The following is a 23737-nucleotide window of genomic DNA, read 5'->3' on the forward strand; positions in this document are numbered from 1 at the left end:
TTTTGAAACTTCATCTTTCCTACTCATCGAAATGTTCGTAGCCAGGGATAAGCTTGTTGTTAAGTAGCTATATGCTGAGCAGGGGATGTAAAATCACAAGAGGCTAGAATGAGTGTGCACTACCTAAAGCAAGTTCATAACATTTGCAAGGGAGCTGCACTATGACTGGAGTAGATGTGAAAAAAAATCCACAACTTTTATGGACATAGGTTTGGGAGAAGGAAGGCAATGACATGCATGACAAATAGGGGGCTCCATGATGTTCTATCCTGCACAGAGGGCCCTGATTCTGGAGTTAAAGAGGATGATGTAATCTGCTCACAGGGATTAAAACAAAAGGCAGTAGACAACCATATGTTCAGTGTCAAGAGTCTTAATTTAAGGACTTGGATGCAGTCCTACAAGAAAGTTAATGACCTCACACAAGTGGTCACAGTCTGTTACTTCCATGTGCTACCAACTTCACACCCCAGCCCCTATCACTCACTTCCTAAATATTTTCATCAATCCTGTTTCATGCGTGATAATTACAAAATTAGCAGTGATGCAAACCTTGCAACCACAAGTCACAGCTGACACATAGTGCTAAAACTCCCTCTCCCTTGCAGGGCAAAATGGCTCAATCAGAAGAGGCAGCACCTCACCAGTGAATGAATGCCATACCAATATGTCCTAACCCCAATGGAAGAGACGATAGAGTAGCAATTACTGAGGTTATATCCAGCAGTGAGGCTGAAACCAATAAGGATGCCAATATCCTCCAACTTAATTTTTCTTCTCATATCCTAACTGCCCCTCAAACCACTCCCCCTTCTGATATAGGAGCTGCAGATGATGTAGGAATTCATCTATTGCTTTCTCTGCCTCTGTGCACCACAACTCGACTCTTATGTCTTTCCTCTTTCAGAGACCTGATAACTGCAATAAAGACAAACTGTTCAGAACGGTGAAGAAACACTGTCATATTGCACTTCACCAATTCAGATTGTCAATTGCATCCACTTTGAGGATAGTACAGTGGCAGGATCTGCTCATAGTGAGACTGTGTGCATTGAGATATTTGGAGCCAGGCAGCGGAACAGGAGAGTGCAGCTGTTGGCTTGCCAAACAGTGACTAAGATAAATGGTTGGCCTACAGAAAAATGCTGATGGGGATGCATACTGAAATGCTTGGTGTATTGGCAGGCCAGCCAGACATTCTATGGATAATATGAAGCAACGAGGAGGGCTTAGGTACTAATAAGGCTTTGTGAGGAGCTTGGTACCCATCCTTTCTAGATTGGAAGTGCTGACCAATGCCAATAGCATATTTGCTGGCTAGAAGCCACCTTTCTGCTATGGACCAACATTTTGACAATCTTACATTTTATTTTCTGGAATTTAACTACTGCTTGGCCACATTACTTTCAAGATAACAGTCTGAAGATTTGGAGGCTATTTGCGTCTCTGTTTGTTTTTGTGCAGGAAAGTTGCACATGGTTTAAATGTCCTCTTGATTTTGCATTTTTGCTTGAGTCTGTTTTATTTGCAATAAACTTGTTCTTTATTTGTTACAAAAAGAACCTAACAGATTTATTTCTGATACACAGCTATTTACAACCTAATCAATAATAAATATCAATATAAAATAATTGTCAATGTCACCTTTTTAAATTCAAACATTGTTGTGACCAAGAGTGGAACAAGAAAATGAATCAGTTCACTCCTATGAACTTGGTCATAAGAATATGGATTTTCAGAAAGTATCTGAAATGTAAGATTGAGCTGTAGACTTAAGTTGAAAGTTCGCCTTCAATTTTAGATAATGAGACTGCTATAGAGATTAAATTGCGGAATGTATATATTTTTTAAAAGTCTGTACATATTTAAATGTGAAACTCAGTGCAGAAACTCTATTTTAAAAGGATTTGTGCATTTACTTTTCTCTCAAATTCTTCTCCTTTCCTGTGTTAAACTATCCAGATCCATGGGTAGTGGTCACCTTCCACTATCACACCCAAATCTTGACATTGTATTGGCACCATATTTGATGGATGGAATATTAAAGCCGAGTTAAATCCAGTCTTCATCTAGTGAACAGATCTATGACATTCTGCAAGATTGTCATCAATCCTTCCTTTCCCCTCCAAGTAATTCATGGTAGCCTACATTGCAGTTTGGCTGAATATTTTTGATTTATTCTGGCCTGTATGTCTCAATTCCACATCATGATTACTTATTCGAGAGAGAAGTTTGTTTTCTTTCACATCATTAACTGGAGACTTGGATGTGATGGTGAAACAAGGCCCATGTTCTCCTTCAGGTGAACATAAAAGATGCCATGTTATTATTCCATACAAAAGCAGGGTGGTTAGTCCAACATCTTTCCTTTATTCAGCATCACTAAGGCAGAATATGTTGCTATTTATCTCATGACTGTTTGTACCATCTTGCTTTGTGCAGACTGAGTGCCACATGTAAAAACATTAGAAATTGGAGCTGAGGTAGCTCTCTCTGTCATTAAATAAGATATAGCTGATTCTTGCAAGATATGTTCTTGCTCTATCCCAATAACATTTGAGCCAAAAATCCATCAATGACTGAACAGCCATAGCTTTCTAGAGAATCCCAAGGATTCATAATCATTAGAGTAGAATTTGTGACACAATTACGTTTGCCCTACTTAAGCACCTTTCCTGCTGTCTGAACCTCACACACAGGCTTATTTAAGAAGCCAAACTGAACATGGTACTCTACTTCGGGCCTTATATAATAGTAATAAAACATCTTTATTCTTATACACAATCTCTTTATCAGAAAAGGCAACACATTATCTGCTGTCCGAATTGCTGGTCACCTGCACATTGACTTGCTGTAATTATGGAAGGGCGATTTAAATGCCAACATTTTCAGCCACATATTTTAGAAGAAATTCTGCTTTTCTATGTTGTCCTGCAAAGTAGATAACTTCATATTTCTCCACATCTGCCTGCTGCATCTTTGCTCACTGTTGGAACCTGTCCACATCTGTTTGCAACTTCTTTAGCTTCTCTCCACTATTTATTTTCCGACTTCATTTAATATCCTCGGGAAACTTGGATACATTTAACTTGGTCCTCTCATCTAAGTAATGGATTTAAATTGCAAAAATAGTTGAGGCCCTTTTGCTGTTGCCCATTAGTCATAGTGTGCCACTACAAAATGACTCATGTTTCTGTCCGTTAACCAATCCTCAAACTGTGCTCATATGTTATACCTCATTTCTACAAGTCCTGAATTGATGGCATCACCACTTTATTGAATTCATTTTGCAAATTTAAATTCACTGCATTCATCGATTCCTCTTATCTTTCTGATTTTTAGTCAGGACTAGAGGGATGTGGGTTTAACAGCGACCATCAAGTAAATTATTAGATTAGATTAGATTACAGCGTGGAAACAGGCCCTTCGGCCCAACAAGTCCACACCGCCCCACCCATGCCCCTACATTTACCCCTTACCTAACACTACGGTGAAAATTAACATAGCCAATTCACCTGACCTGCACATCTTTAGATTGTGGGAGGAAACCGGAGCACCCAGAGGAAACCCACGCAGACACGGGGAGAACGTGCAAACTCCACACAGTCAGTCGCCTGAGGCGGGAATTGAACCCGGGTCTCAGGTGCTGTGAGGCAGCAGTGCTAACCACTGTGCCACCGTGCTGCTCACGGCAGGAATGACAGGCAGGAATGGGTATCAAAGGCAAAACAGTGCTCACTCACCTAGAATAGCCAACACAGTGTTGTCCTTCAGGACCTCCATGGAACCTGAGCAGACAAAGTAGATAGCCTGTAAGGCATCGCCCTGACGGATGAGGTATTCCCCTGGAGCACAGAAAGAAGTTTTGATGCTTAAGGAGAGGGATCGAAGGCACCCACGGCTAGCAGATTCAAATATTGGCAGCTGAAGGATTTCTTTGTTCAAATGCATTGCAATGTCCGCTCGCAGTTCATCAGGAAAATCTTTCAGAAGCTGGAATGAGGACAACATATTACATGATTAAAACTGGCCTGGAATAAAAGCATGTTTCCTGGTAAGATGGTAATAATTGTTTTTCAGTAAAGTTACATGAGCATGCAGGTGCTGTCACTACTCAACCTTTCTTTTAATCCCTTCCTTATGCCATAAAACTAGGATGAAATTGTAAAAAGGCCTCTAGCTATAAAGCAAACTGGAGGGGATTGAAAGATAGAAAGAACTGGCATGATGGGTTGAATGGCCTCCTTCTGCACTGTAACAATTATTTCTGATTCTGATTCTGTGATGGAAACGTGAAAATACAAGTGCAACTGGTGATATTAATCAATATCACAAAATATTTTTGAGAAGAAAAAGGCCCCAAATCATATATTATGTGCTGTAAGTATACCAGTTCTGTTAAGTAAAACAACTTAGATAAGTATGACAGTGGCAGACATTTTTACAAGCTGATAAATTGTTCCCAATCATGTTTAGTTCTTTATCCATACATTTAGCCAACTGTTTTTAACTCAAGTAAAGGACGATGTTCCATCTGCAGATAAAACTGCTTATCTGAAGTGATAGATGAAATACGTCTGCTGAATATTTATTTTCTCTTTGCAATGTGCAGCAATACATAAGGTCAAATATTACACACGGGAGAAAAATACAGATAGCCAAAATATAACTCATTCAATATTCCTGAAATTCAAAACCTAAGTTGCAGTATTCCTACAGGATATGTTCAACACATTCACCACACATAGCTGTTTAAGCTACATATGTATTTGTAGGTTTCATTTCTGCAACACATTAAATTCTGTCTACAGTGAAATATAGACTAAGTGTGAAAAATGAGGTGACGTATTTTCAGACCACTTACTGAAACCAGACATAATAGCTTCGGGGTTTAGTATTTTGAATAGTGAATGTTGAGAATATGCTTTATCATAAATCTATGCCCTATCATGCTGGAACACAGCATGTTGATATAAGTATCACTGAAATAGAGACCAGAGAGTAAATGACCCATGTGGCAGCTACTGAAATGTTATATTTATTGGATTACGTTGTGTAGAAGTTAAATAACTTGCTTCTATTGCATTTTTATTTGATGGAAAGATCACACTTCTCAAAGACGTGATCATTACTTTTTTTCTGAACACTACCAAATAAGTTACTTAAAAATAAATGATGTATTGACATATAACAGTTGCGCTCATTGAACATGGTCTTATTCGATCAGCCTGTGAATTACACACTCACATGGCAACATGAAAATTAAGATTCTACTGCTATCTCAATAATACTTTTTTTTTAAAACAGTAAAATAAAAGAAAAAGGAGTAATGTCATTTTTTTAAAAAGCACTTGAACTTTTTTTATTGCACTGCAAAGCATATTGTTCTGGGGGGGCGGGGGGGGGGGGCGGGGGGAGGTGTTGGTTAGCTCAGATGGCTGGTTTGCGATGCAGAGTGATGCCAATAGCAAGGGTTCAATTCCAACACTGAATGAGATTATCATGAAAGATTCTCCTTCTCAACCTCTCCCCTCGCCTGAGGCATGGTGACCGTCAGGTTAAACTACCACCCGTCATCTTTCCCTCCTTCTAATGGGAGAACAGCCCTATGGTTTAGTAAGACAATGGCAATGTTACTTTATATCTTCCATGGCTTTATAACTAACTAACTCATATCAGACCTGAATAAGAAGCAATTTTTCTTCGGCTAGTAAATTCTGTGTCAATTCTAAGTCCCAGGTGTAAATTCAATGTTTTGTTAGACGTAGAGGGTGGAATCCTATAAAAACCTGAGTGATGTGGACTAGGGTATGAAATGTGGCAGAGTTGGGTGAAACATCCAGTGAGGATTATCTCAACCTTAGGAGCAAAACACAGCAACTTTTGTGCAGTTGCTGAATGCTGACATGACTTTCTCTCTAGAGAGCATTAAAGAACCTTTATAGATATAGAACGTACCTCATTAATATAACTTTGTTTATGTATTATACATATATACATATATATATTTGTTTTATATATAAAATTCTCAACATGGATGACAGAACTGGTACCTGGTAACATCAGCTCAATACCGGCTGCAACCCACCCTCATGTTGCTCAGCACCAAACTGCATCTCAGGGCACAATCCACAGGCACCAGCCATATGCGCCCCTTGTCCACGGACACTGGCATCTGATATCTGCTAACCATTGGGGCACCTGTTCAGGACATTTGCAGGACATTGAGGAAGCTCAGATCTGTACTCCATGGCATACTGGCAACTAGCGTCACATCTCAGAGCTGCTCACTTGCTGTCTAATGCTTGGTCACCTGGACATTTGCAGTATCTCTGCCTTGCATTGCCTTGTCAGTTAGGGCAGTCATATCTAACCAGCCAACTTTCCTTGCTGGTCATTAGTTCTCAGTCAAAGGGGTATATACCTCACAGTGCAGCAATATTATGTGACATCTATCTGGTCAGCATGGATGAGTTGGACCGCAGAGTCTATTTCTGTTCTGTGCATCTCTATGACTGTAAATACCATTGGGTCTCACTATTGAAATAACAACAATGGCCAAAAACTTTATGTTACTGTAAATTCAACTCATTCAGTAACTAGCTTTACATGGGATGTGAAATTGTCATGCAAATAGTAAGGAGAAACTTCTAAAAATGCATTATGTGTGCTGGTTTGCCTTCATTTAACAGCATTGACCTCAAGAGCTACTGTAACTTCAACTGAATTGAAGAAACAAAAATAAAAATAAAAAACATTTATCTCCAGTTTAATACAAAAATAAAACTCCACAAAGAGTGGCACTGCTTTGGCCTTGTGGAATAGCAGAATCTACATGGCCTTTACAAAACCGGTGAGAATCAATTTTTATGCTAATGAACACTGTTGCTGCAATAGACTGACATCAGAAGGAGATCAAAAAGAGTTCATTATTCAAAGTCAGACAGGATGAATTCACAGCACTGTGTGTTTTAAAATGTTTGTGAGTTTATTGATGAAAAAGAAGTTATTCCATTTGCACATTTCAACAGCACTATCTCTGAAGTAAATAATTTTATGCAATTGTAGGAAGCCAATGTGATAGCAAATAAAATATGTAGGCTTGCGGCATCCCATTGTGAAAATTGGTCAACCAAACACTCCATGTGTCCCTCGACACCAGAAATAATTCACACTGTTATAGATTTCCACTTTCTCTCAGTAAGTGTCTTGGTATGAATTCTAGAACATAAATTTAAGCATAAATCCTTCCTTCGACCTTACTGGACCTTTACATATACTCTCGCTTGAAATTTATGGTAGTAAATTGACTTTTATTCTTCACTTTGTCTTCAGTGCAAAATTGTTGCCATCTGCCTTTGGTTACTATCTTTTTAGTTTTAATTTTTCCCTCCTTCCTTTACAATCTTACATACTGAGATCGAATGGAAACTTCAAAGTTGGCCCCATTCTTCATTACATCTGCTCAAGGTTACTACTTTAATTCCATTAACATCACAACAAAAAAAGTAAGGAGTATGAAAATCAATCATCCTTATGTTTGGCAGGGTGGGGTGAGGGGGGCGGGGGCACGTCTCATACCCATTTGGCTCCATACTTTCTCACACTATTCAATATTCCAGACCTCTATTAGGAACCTAGCAGCACATCCTGATACTTAGAACTCCTTCCTAACATACTGATACTATAGCTCATATACTAGCCATGGGGGCCCACACCTCTCACTGCTTCCTATGTCTTCTGCTATTTAGCTATGCTGGACTTGGTCCAAAACACTGACTCATAGTCAATGATATTCTGCTCTCTCCCTTCCTGTAGATGGTCACCCACAATAAGAGAGAAAGATGGAGTATTTGCAGAGACCCACAAAAAATGCATTCTCTCAGTACCCTGGAGGTGAAGGTTCCTAGTTGCAAGACCATCAACATCTCAGACCTAGAAACAACTGGTGCAACTGGAAGACATTGTGGATGACTATTATACCTTCATCAGTCACTCCACACTCTCATTCTGAGAAGTGTCATGAAATGAAAACAGACATCAAAATGAGCATGACCTTCTGATTTCCTCTCCCAAACTTCTTTCCTTTACCCCGATCTATCCATTATGTTTTTGTAGTTTGAGATAGCTGGGAAATGTTAACTGTTCAGATCCCCGAGGCACATTGAAAGGCTTAAAAGAAGTGGAAGATATCTCAGAAGACGAATGGCCTAAACCTCACTTTCAGATACTGCCATTGTGTGTATATCAGAGGATACTTTCATTGGATGTACATTAGAGGATGCTGCCATTATGTATACATTAGAGAATTCTGTCACTGGGTGCACATTAGAGAGTACTACCATTGGATGTACATTACAGGATATTGCCACTGGGTATATTTTGGAAGATATACAATTAGGTTGTTCATCAGAGGATATTGTGACTAAGTGTACATTAGAGGATACCAGCATTGCATGTAGACAGCAGGTCAACGTTAACATTCAAGCCTGTCCAAACACAGAGTAGCTATCGACCTTGCCTGTAACTTTATTCTTTTCCTTGCTGCATTAATAATGTAACTTACACTGTATTTGGAGGCTACTTTCATTTTTTAAATGAAATTATTATTCTATTTTCTATGCAATCATCCACCAATTTGATTAGACTGAAGATAACGTTATAAAGTGATAATTACATATTATGGGCTACATGTTCAAGCCAATTGAAAATGAAAGGGCAGTAATTCAGTTTTTTTTATTTATGGGAATCCATAAATATTAGCTCTCATGCAATTTTATTCTTTGGTACATTAATAAATATAATTACAACTGCAATTTTAATATGCAACATGTAATAATGGAAGGCAAATAACAATAACCAGAATATGACAGCAACTTCCTGTCTTGCCTTTGCTGTCTAAGTAAACATAGGGCATCCTGTAACAATGCTTTTCAAACAGGATAGAAGTAGCAAGGTATTCGTTGGTGCCTGGAACTACAAGTCAGTACTTTCTATGATTAATGTACAGTTGCTCAGCATTCTGGAACAGGGCCTTGTATTTAGATAACTTACGTAGATATTTATAAAGGTCAGTCCAATTATTCCATAACATGCCATTATCAGAAATGAAACATTCGAGCTCTTTCAAAAGGGTGAGCACTGTGTAGGCGTGAATCTTGTTGGAATAGGGAATGCTTGCATATTCAACTGAATGGGAATAGTCTCTGAACAATCATTGACTAAAGCTCTTTAGAATATCATGAATGGAACTATATAAATGCAGTTATTTTTCATTATTCATCTTCCATTCAATTTAACATATAACTTAAAAAGTTAACATGACCTGCCATGTACATCCAATGCCTTCAGTACCTGACCTGAAGTTATGAGCGTTACCATTTTAAAAAGTAAAATATGATTAATCTGCTTACCGCCATTTCCTAAATTATAAATGTCCTAATGCTGGGGCCAACATTTAGGCTGGAATGGTAATTACAAAAAGATATGAGATATACTTTAAGTGAGATTTAATGGTTGTGGGGTGAAAGTTGGAGTGTGCAGGTCTGGGCTTGCCAGGATATTAAGTTCACTAACTTTTCATCTTTCCATATGTCCCACTTTTGGAACTGCTTCTCTAATATTTCCTTTGCTGAAGGAGTTCATACTTCCTAATAACAGAGTCTATCAGTTCACCTAAATCACTATTAGTCAACCCTGAAAAATGTTTCAATCAGCAACATAAAACATTGTGAACTTTAGGCTCTGTGCATTGAATGTGCTGCATCCTTCCTAGTTTAATTGGATGAATAGCTACTAAAGAGTTGTGAATAGAATATTATTGATATCGATGGCTATTAATACTACTGGATTAACATGGTGGTTAACAACAGGAATAAAGTTAGGAACTCATCATCATCTTCGGTCTGTCCAAAAGTAATTGAATTGACTTGCCATAAAAGGTGGGGTTAAAAAAGGAAAATATTTCCTTAAGTGCTCCAGGAGAATAAGTATTGAAAGTGATGGAGTATGAAATTAATAAAAATTGTCAGCTATTGTAGCTACCTATATTATTAAAAGCTTTGAAATGCATCCATAGTACACAAACTCTGAGTCCACTTTCCAATCAAACATATCAATAGAGATTGAGAATCTTCTATGTCATTAAAATACTTTTTCCTACATGAGCACAGGAAGCACATTCTTAAAACAAATACAAAACGTTGTGTTTATTTACAGACATAATAAGATGTCACAAAGTGCTTTGCAAGAACTTTTACTTGCCTTATGAAGTAAAATCAGCTAACAAGCTACCATAAGATGTTATTAGGGCTGGTTACCAAAAATTGGTCAAAGAGGATAGTTTTAAAAATATCCTAAAAGAGGAGAGACAGGTAATGAGTTGTAAAGGTTTACGGAGGAAATTCCTGAATTAGGATCCAAGTTGTGATTTCTAATTCTGGCTGGCTGAAGTCCTGGAAACTGCATCATATAATCTCCAGCTTCCATTTCCCACCCCTAATCCACTCAGGCTTTAACATCCTTTTTTTATAACTAGCAAACAAAAGTATTTCAATCATGTACAAACTTACCAACAATGGGTAGGCCATTCCGTTTCTTGGCGGAAGTGTGTACTGCAGATGTTGAAGATTAGAGTGGTGCTGGAAAAGCACAGCAGGTCAGGCAGCATCCAAGGAGCAGGAAAATCGATATTTCGGGCAAAGCCCTTCAGTTTCTTGGGCCTGCTCTGCTTTTTGATAAGATCATGACTGATCTGATTGTGACTTCAACACATTTTCCCTCTTACCCCTCATAACCTTTTACCCCCTTGCAAACCAAGAATCTTTGCCTTAAGACTATTCAAAGACACTGCTTCCATCACCTATTGACAAAGGAAGTTTCAAAGACTCATAACCCTCTGACAGAAAAAAAAATCCTTGCCTCTGCCTTAAATGGGTAACTCCTGATTTTAAATGGTGATGTGTACTATTGGATTATCCCACAAGAGGAAACATCCTTTCCACACCCTGTTAAGCCCCCTCAGGATCTTATATGTTTCAGTCAATTCACTGTTTGCCTAAACTCCAGTATTACAGGCCTAACCTGTCCAAACTTTCCTCATTACACAATCTGCCAATTCTAGGTGCTAATTGAACAAACCTTCTCTGAACTGCTTCCATTGTATTTACATCCTTTCTTGTATAAAATCAACACTAATGCATACAATACTCCAAATGTGATCTCACCAGTACTCTGTATAATTGAAGCATAACCGAAATAACTCCACAGAAGCTGGCATTCCATCACTATGTCACCCTTTATTTACACATGAACAGTCTTTGATTTCAGTACTGGACCTTCAGAGTCAGCTATCAAGGTGTGAGTATCTCTGACATTCTTTTAAAGCTGTCAGCCAGGGCTCCCTGATTGGATCAGGTTAACAACAGCAAACAGGGAACTCATATTCTATGAGCTCCAGCTGGCTGACCTCGTTACAATCACTACAATAACCATCTATTTTTGTATTTGATTCCCTTCACAATAAATGACAACATTCTATTAGCTTTCCTAATTACTTGCTGTATCTGCATACTAGCCTTTTGCAATTCATAGTCAAAAAGTGTGGTGCTGGAAAAGCACAGCCAGTCAGGCAGCATCTGAGGAGCAGAAGAGTTGATGTTCCCAAAATAAACTCTTTGTCAGGAATTCATACACTAGATCACATACATCCCTCTGCATTTTAGAACTCTGCAACTTCTCACCATTTAGATTGTATGCTCTTTTTGAATTTTTCCTTCCAAAATGGAAAACTTCACCTTTTTCCATATTATACTCCATTTGCCATACTTTTGCCCCTCACTTAACGTATCTAAAATCTATACAGTACTCCATGGTGGCCATTGCTGGCTATGAACTCATGATCCCAAACTTTCAGCCCAACCCCACGAATTGGCAAGCCCTGTCATCTCGGAAGCATTTCATAATGTGGATGTTTACGTGCCATTTCTTGTGGTTAGGGTGTACCAATAGGATACATGATTGCACTCATTCATTTTTGATAAATTTTAATGTTTTGATTTGAAATTATGCACAATGCATTGCAAGTTCTGGATGAAATTAACATGTCTGATCTTTGATCTAAGATTTTTGAAAGCAATATTATCATAGGATAATCTACTAATGACTGATTGATTAATTAATTTACTGATAGACTTGTAAAATAGGCCTCTGTGTTTGGCAACTCAACAATTTGAGTAATCATAAAATGTAAACTGTGTGTTTGAACTGCCCTCTCTGTTCAAACAGGTTCAGAAAGTTCTCATCATTAATGAGTAACCTAGGCATGTGAGTCACCTCAGCATTTACTATTGCTTATGTAAAATCATTGAACTAAGCTAATAACTACAACAATGGTTGATGGTCCAGATTTAAGGGGATATCTCGGCAAGATTTTGGATTGGGGGTCAGAAATGTGCGCCAATAATTAACTTAGGATATATAAACTTGCTAGGTAAATGGAAAATGAATTTTGAATTGTTCTGGCAAAATTGATTGGAATCATTGGGCTGAACTTTTCCAATGCTTTAGAATTGACTTTGTACGTGTTTGAGGGAGGTTGGAACTTTGATAGAATTGCATTAGGTTGCCTCTGATGTACTTATATCTGGCTGCTCAGGTACTCTCTGCTGTGTCAGGAATCCTTCAATGCAGTGACTTCACAGCAGGTGGTCTGAGATGTGAAACTTTGGATCCCAGCATTAACTCAAAGGACTTGGTCCTTCACAAGCAGAAGCTACTTCTGGGAGAGCGATGACTCCAGCAATGTCATACCTGATGTAATGGCAGCTGCTGCTGTCCTTATGAAGGCACCATCGTGACAATATGGGCTTTTCTGCTGTAGGCCTCTGAGCAGCAGCCATACAGTAAGCATGGTTAAAGGCACCACCTATCTCGCTGAATGGATCACAGTCACTGTTCCTAATTGGACAGCGTTACCTTCTTTTCTGCCTCCAGGGCATTAAAACTTACCTAACAAAGTTTGATCAATTAAGTCAGCTATCCAAAATCTTCATGGGGTCAAATGAAGAGGAAGTTTAACAATCAGATGTAGGGCTAGAAGACAAGGAGATGGTATGGGGCTTGAGCAGGTCGACATAATTCCAATTGGAACTCACACTTGTCTAGTTAAAGAACAAGACAATGCTACTCTGTCCAAACCTCAACAAGTGACATGGGATCTGCTCGGCATTGTAAATGACTGCTGAAACACTACGTGTTAATTTCTGTTGTGTATTAAAAAAAGTAAACTGATGTCGGATCCAAATCTCTTGCAAGTGTAAGGTCTACAGACAAAAAAACCCTGCAAAATCCGGACTCCAAGATAGACAAGCAGGAGGCTGGAAAGACGTAGCATCAGGAGGTAGAGAAGTCGAGTTTCGAGTATAAGATCTATGGCATGCAGGGAGTTCCAGCAATTGCAATTGGCACACAGAATTTCAAGTCGAGAGTGTAGTGCTGGAAAAGTACAGCAGATCAGGCAGCATCTGAGGAGCAGGAGAGTCGATGTTTCGGGCATAACGTCGATTCTCCTGCTCCTCAGGTGCTGCCTGACCTGCTGTGTTTTTCCAGCACTACACTCTCAATTCTGATCTCCAGCATCTGCAGTCCTCACTTTCTTCACACAGAATTGCAATTCAATGAATTAATGTGAGTCTCATTATTCTGAAAGTTTGTTGGTAGTTCTGGGAAAATAAATTCTGTTCAATTGACTTCACTCAGTGAATATACCCACTGTGGGAACAATTGTGCAATATTTCTAAAGTCCAGAATGTACATGAGCTTTCTTATCACATTGTTAACTAATTCCACTGAGATTTACTGTACCAAAGGAACAGCTGAATTCAGAGTGGGATTCAAGGTGGCAGAGTTAATGAGGTTTTCATTCTGAGATTTTCTGGTGAAGAATGTTTGTTGAGGGTTTTTTATAATTTATAATACATTGTCTTCAGTCTAGGACAGAAGACCTGCAGGTAGTGGAAAAGTATTCTGCTCTCTAGTAGGATTATTCATTACCTCAATAAATACTGGAAGCAACATTCAATTTAGAAGCCTTAAGATTCATGTACTAGCAAAATGTTCTGAAGGTTAAATTGGCTCATTTCTGAAAAAAAGGGGTTCACAGTACATAATTAACCCATGCCCTTCCACTGTGTTGTAGTCAGCATGTTATATCTAGGCTGTCTGCTAGTTTAAATGATTGCTGCATGCATTCGACACTGATTACTCTCTGCACACACCAACAGGGAACTATTATAAGTGGCTACTATTACTCAAAGCCAGCCTGTATGCTTTAAAGGGGATGAGACACTGTGGCTGCCAAAATGCTGGATGTTTTTAAAAACGTGTATCTGATATTGAGGAATGGCTGGCCGTGTGAGATGGCATGCACCAAGGTTTTTATTTTGATAATGAACTTGGTGCAAGACATGGAAAGACCAGAAGAGCATAAGAAAGAGAAGCAGGTGTAGGTGATCTGGCCCATGGAGCCTGCTCTGCCATTCAATAAGATTGTGGGTGATCTTTTTGTGGACTCAGCTCCACTTAACCACCCGGTCAGCCTAACGGTTAATTCCTTTAATTTTCAAAAATCTATCACGAACCCAGAAGCATCCTTTATCTGTCGAGACATAGGCCTGTGCCCGCTCAGAATGTTGTGGGAATATTTAGCAGCAGAGGTTAATGTCAGTGTTCTAGACAGATTGTGAGTTTTGAAACATATTTCTCTTCTCTTCTCACCAGCTATCCATAAGTCAATTGTGACTTAATTTTTCGGCTTTTTAAACAATGGTGGCATATTGCTCCACTCCCTCTGTCTGAAACTCTGATTTTGTGAGAACTGCAACAACACTGTTCTAAGGTTAACGAGAGACAGGGTTTATTCCACACATTCTTAGACATGCTACGGGGTGGGGGGAATACTTTGCAGCACTGGAAAACTTCCAACTGTACAAGGGGAAACCAAAATCAAAAGGATTAGGAGTTTATTCAATTAGCAACAACCTGTTTACAAAACAAATGGTAGGTTACTAGGTTTTCCATTTCCTCGGTTTTGAGAGAATGCAACAGCTTTAAGCTAGAATTAACACTCTGGAGTTCAGTGTGGACATAATTAATTGACTAACCAACAGTTCATAAAACTGTTAAGTCACAGGCAGTTTTCTATTTGAAATTTCGTTGAAGATCTTTAGAGGAATCTTGCTGAACTGTAATTTCTGTTTTGACCAAATAAATGTAATTAGGGTTAGAGAGCAGAAAATGTAGGTTGATAGCTGTTTTTATAATCCAGCGGTTTTTCCTATGTCGCCTAGAGTTAGAGATTTTGATATTGTTGGTAGATATACGAAACAGTGTCGACCCCTTTTACTAATTGGTATTTTAAAAGTGTATTGTTAAAAGACAGCTGGATTGAGGACTCTGAGAGTAATGTCACAAATCCTCTGGAGGGGTTGGGGAACAGTTACCAATGAGACAAAGGCTTGAATTTCAGATATCCAACAGCTTTATGGCCCATCTCAGAGGTTAAGTGGGAATTCATTATCTCAACTTCTTACCAGATAAAAGAGGTTTGCAATTCTATTGCATATGGGGCTTTCTTGGAGACATTTGCTCTCTGTGTCAGCTTATAATGCAATGGTAGTGTCCCATTATTCTGAACCAGGAAGTCTAGGTTCAAGTCCCACCTGTTCCAGGTATGAGTCACCACATATCTGAACAGTTTGTTGGAATAACTATCGCTACACTATGCCATTTTAAGGGCTGTTGTGGTGCAGTAGTAGTGTCCCTACCTCTGAGCATGGATGTCCATGATTAAGTCCCATGCGCCCCAGATGTATGTTATAATCTTTCTGAACAGGTTGATCTGAAAATATCCATAATGCAACAGTAAATATTCCAATCCCATCAGAGTCTATGTGAAGCAATGACTGGCTGACTTTGATGTCTGAGACACTTCTGGAAGATTACTACTTAGTCCAATCATGAGAGAACAGCAGGGCTGCTTGATGTCTTTTTACAAAATCACTATATATTAAGGTTAGATGTTTAATCCATTCATTGTGTAGGAGTAGTAGTAATCCTGCAGTATAGGAAGAAGTTTATTCATCTGATATAAGTTCTCAAGGTGATCAAGTTCATTTTCAAATGACAAACTATATTGGTGGCAATTGCAAGGATTTCACAATCTCCTGCCAATAATGACATCTCCCAAATAATCAATGCTCAGGGCTGCTATTTATATCTATTTTGCTACTGACTACAGCAATGACAATAAGAGGCCCTTACATTTTCTGCTGTGTCTGGGTTACCAAGTACAGGGAGTTATAGATTGTGCATTTGTGGCCATCTCAACATGACCCCAGATCAACAGCAACAAGCATAAATTGAAGGGAATTCCCCTTTTTTAATGTACAGCTACCATATAACCATCAGAAGATTAGTATTTTTGGCTGTGTGAGCTATCCAGAGAACTGTCATAATGTCATTTTCTTCCATGCCAGCAAGCTCCATTTAATCAAATGGCCCTGACATCATTACTGCATCAAAATCTTTTTGCTTCTATGTTACACCAATTACACAACATCTTTCCCAAAGCCTTTGTCCCCTTATATTTACAATGCAAACATTCTCTGATCTCATTCTGAGGTTGAGGATGGTTGTCAGCAGGATGATTACTCTCTTTGGTGGTTATGGATCTTTCTTCTTTCTGGTTTTCTGAGAACTAGTTCCACATTTTTATTGTTTCTTGCTCAATTTATATAAATGTGTTACGATTTCTCTTTAGAATTCTATGATCTATTTCAATCCTGTATGATTTTAGTTGTCGTGTCTTCTCTAAGATCACTCCTTTCCTTTGTTGATCTAATATTCATACTCGCTCCTCGTGTGCAGATCTGGTAACTCTTGTACTTTTCATTGAAATTTCAAACCGGGTTGTCAGTTCTGCGGCAGAGATGTAAGTTATGTCCTCAATGTCCTGTCCACAAGTAACTCTAATAGTGATAGCCCATTTTATACTGGTGAGGATCAGTTATGTAAAACATAAGATTCAAATCTTCATTCTTCTTCAGTAATATTTTTGCAGTATTCACTCTTCACTCAGTTTCTTCATTTGTTTGAGAACAAATTGCTCACTTACAAATTCAGATCATTATCTGTTACTACAATATCTGGAAGCCCATTCCTTTAACAGATTCTCTCGAGTGATTTTATTACTTCACCTGCCATGATATTGTGACTTCAATCCATCTTAAGTAATGGTCTGGGATGATAATGAAGATCATCCCTTTGAACTCAAATAAATCCATTCGCATGGCCTTGATGGAAAAGATCAAGGTTAAAGTGGCTACTTTTTTGCTTGGCTGTTTACAACGCATGGAACACAGTTAGCAATCATTTCCTGACTCTGTAATTCCCAATTGTCCTTGATAAATTTTTCTGAATTAATCTTATGACCTATAATACTAGACTTTTATTTCTTTATATTTCTGTACATAGTACCATTTGTACCTAAAATGGTGCCATTGCGGCAACTTGTAAACAGTACTCATTTGAGTACATGGGAAAATAAAGCTAATTTGAATACATTCTCTAATGTATCTCAAGTCAAAGAGCTCCTGGTATTGCCAATCTCTCATTGCAGACAAACATGTTATTCCTGACGGTGAGGTGTCTGTACTGTTAAAAATACCAAAATATGTAGTTGGATCGTTAGATAAACAATCTGACTATTCATCCAGTCATTACTTCCAGGTCTGTATACATTCTTCATCCCATTGTTGTGCTCCCATATTTCTTGCAGATCTCATTCAGTGGTTGGCAAATGATTCTGTAGGCTATAATCTCTTCAATTAAGTGTTAGTCTGCTTGTTTCATTCCATTTGATTGCATTCATGACAGAACGTTTGCTGTTGTTTGATATTTTCCCTGTATATACATTCTGTAATTGAGATGTGTTGCATTAACCTCAATCTTAACTATTGAATTCGGGCATCTTAGTTGTTTTGTTTGTGTTCAGAAGTGTGGCTGATGATCAGTTTCAAACTTATAGCATATAACTTAGGTTGTATATAAATCCATCACATAATCTATACATTTTTCACATGCACATGTTACTGTTCAAGCTTCTTTGTCATTTGTTGCATCATGTTGATCTGTCACTGTTAATGAGCTACAAGCACAATAAACCAATCTATAGTTTGCAACTTTCTGCACTTGAAAGATTACTGCCCCAATATTATTGAGGATGCCTCATTTGCTATTATCGTCAGTAGATGTGGGTCACAGTGTACTAAGATTTCTGAAGAGGTATGAGTGGTTTCATTGTGTCCTGAACACATTGCTAACCATGGTGTAAAAACTACCTCAAAGGCTCACTAACCTCAGAAAATTTGGTAGAAACTTGCTCACCTGATTTATCATCACAGGAATCATAGAAGGTCCAAGGCTTTGAAAATTCTTCTATTACTTACGTCTTTTGTGGATCTATTTTAATTCCAGTAACATGCCCATGTAATTTTATCTTTGGTTTGAAAATCACATTTCTCAATTAATGATCATATCTACATTCTGTCGGGTATTCTTGGCTAGTCTTGCAAGGCTTACTTCTAATGACTCCATTGGCTAAATCACACGATCCTCTGCTTTGTTTAAATTAGTCAAATCACACAGAAATCTTATCGAACTATTGACTTTTGGTTCTGTAACTGTACTTGAACACCATCTTCTTGGCATAGTGACTGGTGAAAACACTCCTTGTCACAGCATATTCTCAATTACTTTATTAACTTTGAGTGATTGAGGCAGCTTTCTTGGTGTGGATCATCAGACTGATTTAATATTATCCCATAGGATGATGTGATATTGTGTCTTCAATTTCCCCAAACCTGAGAACTATTTTAGTAATTCACTTTGAAATCAATTTACATGGTCTGTGTCTCCAGTGTTATTGATTTACAGATTAATCTCAGCTTTAATCTCTGCTTAGCACACTGTTGATTCTGAATGACACGAAGATATGTTACGACTACCATTCCCTCAAACCTAAGCTTTGCCATGAGTACTTGTAATGCTTTTCCTGCAGAACTTTGCAACTTTATTGAGGATGGCTGCAACGTTAAGATTATCTGAGCTGATCTGATAACAGTAAAAGACTGGCTAACATTGCAAGTTTAAGTTGTGTGGGGTGTCCGTTTATCTTCAGGGGGTGACAGTGATTTTGTTTTCAGAATCATTAATTTTTCTCAAAAACGACTTTTTTCTGGACCTGTGATTGTTTAAAGAATGGGTCCTTTTGCTTCACTGTTGTCGGATTTTAAACTGACAGCTTATTTTAAATAGACACACTTTTCCATAGTAATGGCAGTGTGCTCTCAAAACAGAGTATTCTTTTCAGTTGTGTAGCTATTTCCCATCATTTTGAGGACACTTCAAAATGGGGGTTGATGCCAATTTCTCCATGTTGCCAGACTGTAGTGTATGCTCTCTTTCTTCGTTGCAGCCTATGAACTCAATCACTTTGTTCCTTTTTTACATACAGCACCTTAGTTTCTCCTCGAACATACATCCTGTTTTGTTTCAAAGTTCAATTTGGTTGGTAATCTGCATAGCTCTGTCTAATGGCAAATTGCTTCTGGCTTATATTAGTATGATAAGGCCTCATCTGCAACCCAAAACATAATCCAATCATGAATCAATTCTGCTTTCAATCCTTCATAAGCACAATTCTCTACCATCCAATAACAATCATTATTGAATAAATCCATGCTTTTACCTGACCTCTGTCATCTTCTATTGAACTTTGCAAGCTCAACAATTAAGTATCTTCAAACATTGAAATAAGCATTGAACACCAATTATGCCTACTCACATGATGCTGCATTCTCATCAAGGTTAGTGCTCGTTCCCACAACATACAGTAGTCTACAAACTTGGTCCTCTGGACTTGCTTACCCAAAGCAGCAGATATTTGTTACTTAGTGAGCTTTTTCTCCCTAGTTCTTCCACTCCTGCACCTGGTGCCCTTACTCAGTTGTGTGGAACATTTCCGAGAGTGTTGGCTTCCCTGTTTCTCCAGCATCATTGTCACTGATTCCATCCCTAAGTATCTGGACTACACTTTTGAGGTCTGGAAATGTTTCTGTATCTGCCATCATGTCTGATCCGCTGCTCAGTGCTCATCATTGTTTGGGTCTCCAGGTTAAATTTGTAATGTCCTTTTGTTCTTGTGGTGGCTCTTGTTGCGGTGTGTCTTCAAACAATTTCCTCTATTCTTCTTGACTATGAGTTTGCTTTGTTTGCTGACTTTGAAGCTTTGTTCTGCCTTTTCCATTGCAGTCATGTTTTGTTGTTTGATTAAGTCTATCTCTATTTAATTTTCCAAGGTAAATCTGCTGGAGTCCATTAAACTTCCTGCAAGAACTCTTTATTTAGGCTTGATAGGATCCTAAAGGTACAAGTTCTCAGTTTGAGATTAGAGCTTCTGCTCCCTTCCAGCTCTTGTTAATTGTGTAACTTTGACAGCATTGCTACATCACTATGATTCTGCAGGCATCTGACATCAACCCCATTGCTTTACAAGACCTTTCTTAGTATCTGTCTTGCACCACACCAGAAGGAACCTGTTGAGTGTGAGTAGTTTTCATCTTCTGCTGGCAACAGCCACTCAGAAACACTTGTTGGGATCGCGAGACAAAAGTCATGAATCAGAACTGACAAGGTGAAAGGTTCAAAGCCATATTTTGCAGATAGTCATATTTTAGTGGTTGGTGACATCGATTCGCCATTAGAGAGTGCTCAATACAGTAAGGCTATCTGTCATTTAATTCTGTTGCCAGGCAGCTGGAAGGTGTCCACCTTGCTGTCTCCAGTGGTTAGTCATGCAGAGACCTAGTTTATCTCCAGCGCTTCCTTCTCCCCTCTTGGGGGGAGGCTATCATCGGAGGATGAGGTTTCTGGTGATTTGGTTTGCTCTTCTGCGCTCTCCTCTGCTCTAGGAGAAAACGAAGAATGCGAGTTGGGGAACATGGTGAACAGGGAACTGTGTGAGGGATAGGCCTAACATTGCAATAAGTTGAGCACAAGTGTCATTGGTGGCCGGTCAGATCAGGTTCTCAGAAGGATCTCGCCCTCATCCCCAGGCTGAGGGGGATGGAATAAGCTGTGCTGAAATAAGGGGTGCGTGAAAGAGAATGCTGTACCTCCTGCTGGTTTTAGATTGCTTACAGTGTGGAAACAGGCCCTTCAGCCCAACAAGTCCACACCAACCCCCGAAAGAGCAACCCACCCAGACCCATTCCCCTACACCTAACACTACGGGCAATTTAGCATGGCCAATTCACCTAATCTGCACATTTTTGGACTGTGTGAGGAAACCAGAGCACCCGGAGGAAACCCACACAGACACGGGAAGAATGTGCAAACTCCACACAGACAGTTGCCTGAGGCGGTAATTGGCACTGTGGCACTGTGCTAACCACTGTGCCGCCCAGTGGTGCACTGAAATAGGGCGTCATTGTCACTGATTCTGTCCCTAAGTATCTGCACCACACTTTTGACCAGAAGTTTGACTCACTTATGTCATCATCATGCACCGTTGTTGCTGCCCTCCCTTACTGCACCATTCTCTGCTCTGGGATCCACTCACCACATCCCTAGATGCTTCCTGTGGCAAACCTGCTCACTGCCTGGCTTGACAGTGGGTGAGCCAGCAACAATTCTTCAGGGTCCTCTGTATGAACATTATTATCATTCATCGCAGGGGCACCAGACCGCCACATTAAATAAACTGGGAGTATGCAGCCATTACACAAGACCTGTGGTATTTCTGGCAGTGATGTCACATGCACAGAGGTGGCATGGACTGTGAGTGCAACCCCTACAATTGCTGTGGCATGCAACGTGGTCACAAGGAAAGGCTTGACAAGGTACTGAGGGCCCTGAGTAGGCCAGGCCATCAGCTTTCCTGGCCCAAAGAGACTGACCTTTGGCACTGTATCTTGGAGTATAGTACCACACTCTTCGCTGCCATTTCTAACGATGCCTTGCTTTTTCTCTGTGGCTCAGTTCTTCCTCCTGTTGATGAGAAACTGAGCATTCCTGATACCCTTTCCATCTGCAGTAAGGTGTCATGGGGATCCATTTATAAGTGCAGCCTTTGCCAAGTGTCCTCCATTTGTCCAGCTTTTCGAATATTCCTGGCACTTTTGACCACCATGTCCTCTTGAATTCCTCTAAACAGTGTGGGTCATCATTACACCTGCCCACCCAATTTGATCGGGAAACCTGGAAATCCCACGTATATGCAGTATCTGAATTTAAAAGTCATTGATTAGACAAATCTCCATATCCTTGACCGCTGATATGCCCCGCACCCCCCACAATACTGTGACACAGTCAGAATATTAAGGTTCAAGCCATTTCTCTTTCCCCTTGAACCCCCTACACTTCTTGATCCACTGTTGTCTGTCGTTGAATTGCCGAGCTTCCTCAGTTTTAACCTTGTTAGTTGTCAATTCTTTTCCATGTCTCCAGCTTCCATTTAGGTTGTCACTACGCAGCAGATCGACAATGCTGTAGCAAAAACCTGATACCTAATTAAATGTGAAATACATTTTTATTCAGTGATATTGATCCCTTTTTGATTGCTTCCAAATAAAACAGCAAGCTAGGATTATTGGGAAATTCAACACTGTTGAAAATAATTTTATATTTCAATAAATTATTCACGTGTTTCGATCCAGTGTTCCAGATTCAATATCTTGGATTTGAAGACAGTGGCTCAAAAGTATGTATTTATTCAGCCAATTTTTGAGCTGCTCAATGCTTGGGTGATTTCAGATGCATTCTGACCTTGATCTTACATTTTAGGACTTGAAGATTAGCTTTGCTATTGTCACTTGGAACAACACACAGACTGCAAGATTGTGTATTTTTCTCCTGCTTTCTGACAAAGGTGATCCTTATGTTTTCCTTGTCACCATAACTGTCTTTCAGGGTTGAGACAGAGAGTGAGAGAGAGAGATTCATCCTAAACAAAATATGTCTTTTAATCATTTGGAACACCAACTTGCATTTATATCAAGACTTTAAGATAGTGAAACAGCCCAAAGGGTTTCTTCCAAAAGGATATGGGTGTTCTTGTCCACCAGTCAATGAAGGCAAGCATGCAGGTACAGCAGGTCGTGAAGAAGGCTAATAGCATGCTGGCCTTCATAACAAGAGGGATTGAGTATAGAAGCAAAGAGGTGCTTCTGCAGCTGTACAGGGCCCTGGTGAGACCACACCTGGAGTACTGTGTACAGTTCTGGTCTCCAAATTTGAGGAAAGACATTCTGGCTATTGAGGGAGTGCAGCGTAGGTTCACGAGGTCAATTCCTGGAATGGCAGGATTGCCTTACACGGAAAGACTGAAGCGACTGGGCTTGTATACCCTTGAGTTTAGAAGACTGAGAGGGGATCTGATTGAAACGTATAGGCTTATGAAAGGATTGGACACTCTGGCAGGAGGGAACATATTTCCGTTGATGGGGGAGTGCCGAACCAGAGGACACAACTTAAAAATACGGGGTAGACCATTTAGGACAGAGATGAGGAGAAACTACTTCACACAGAGAGTGGTGGCTGTGTGGAATGCTCTGCCCCAGAGGGCAGTGGAGGCCCAGTCTCTGGATTCTTTTAAGAAAGAATTGGATAGAGCTCTTAA

At 39.4% G+C, this 23737-nt stretch overlaps 1 protein-coding gene across 1 annotated transcript in view; it reads right to left on the reverse strand.

The window, feature by feature from the left end:
- Positions 1-23737, reverse strand: part of kcnh3 (potassium voltage-gated channel, subfamily H (eag-related), member 3) — a 688912-nt gene that overhangs the window by 90769 nt on the left and 574406 nt on the right. The window contains exon 10 of the mRNA XM_072578888.1: positions 3744-3993. Coding sequence (XP_072434989.1) covers positions 3744-3993 — 250 coding nt within the window. The remainder of the gene's footprint in view (positions 1-3743; positions 3994-23737) is intronic.

This window comes from Chiloscyllium punctatum, chromosome 10 (assembly GCF_047496795.1).
Source record: "Chiloscyllium punctatum isolate Juve2018m chromosome 10, sChiPun1.3, whole genome shotgun sequence".
NCBI lineage: Eukaryota > Metazoa > Chordata > Chondrichthyes > Orectolobiformes > Hemiscylliidae > Chiloscyllium > Chiloscyllium punctatum.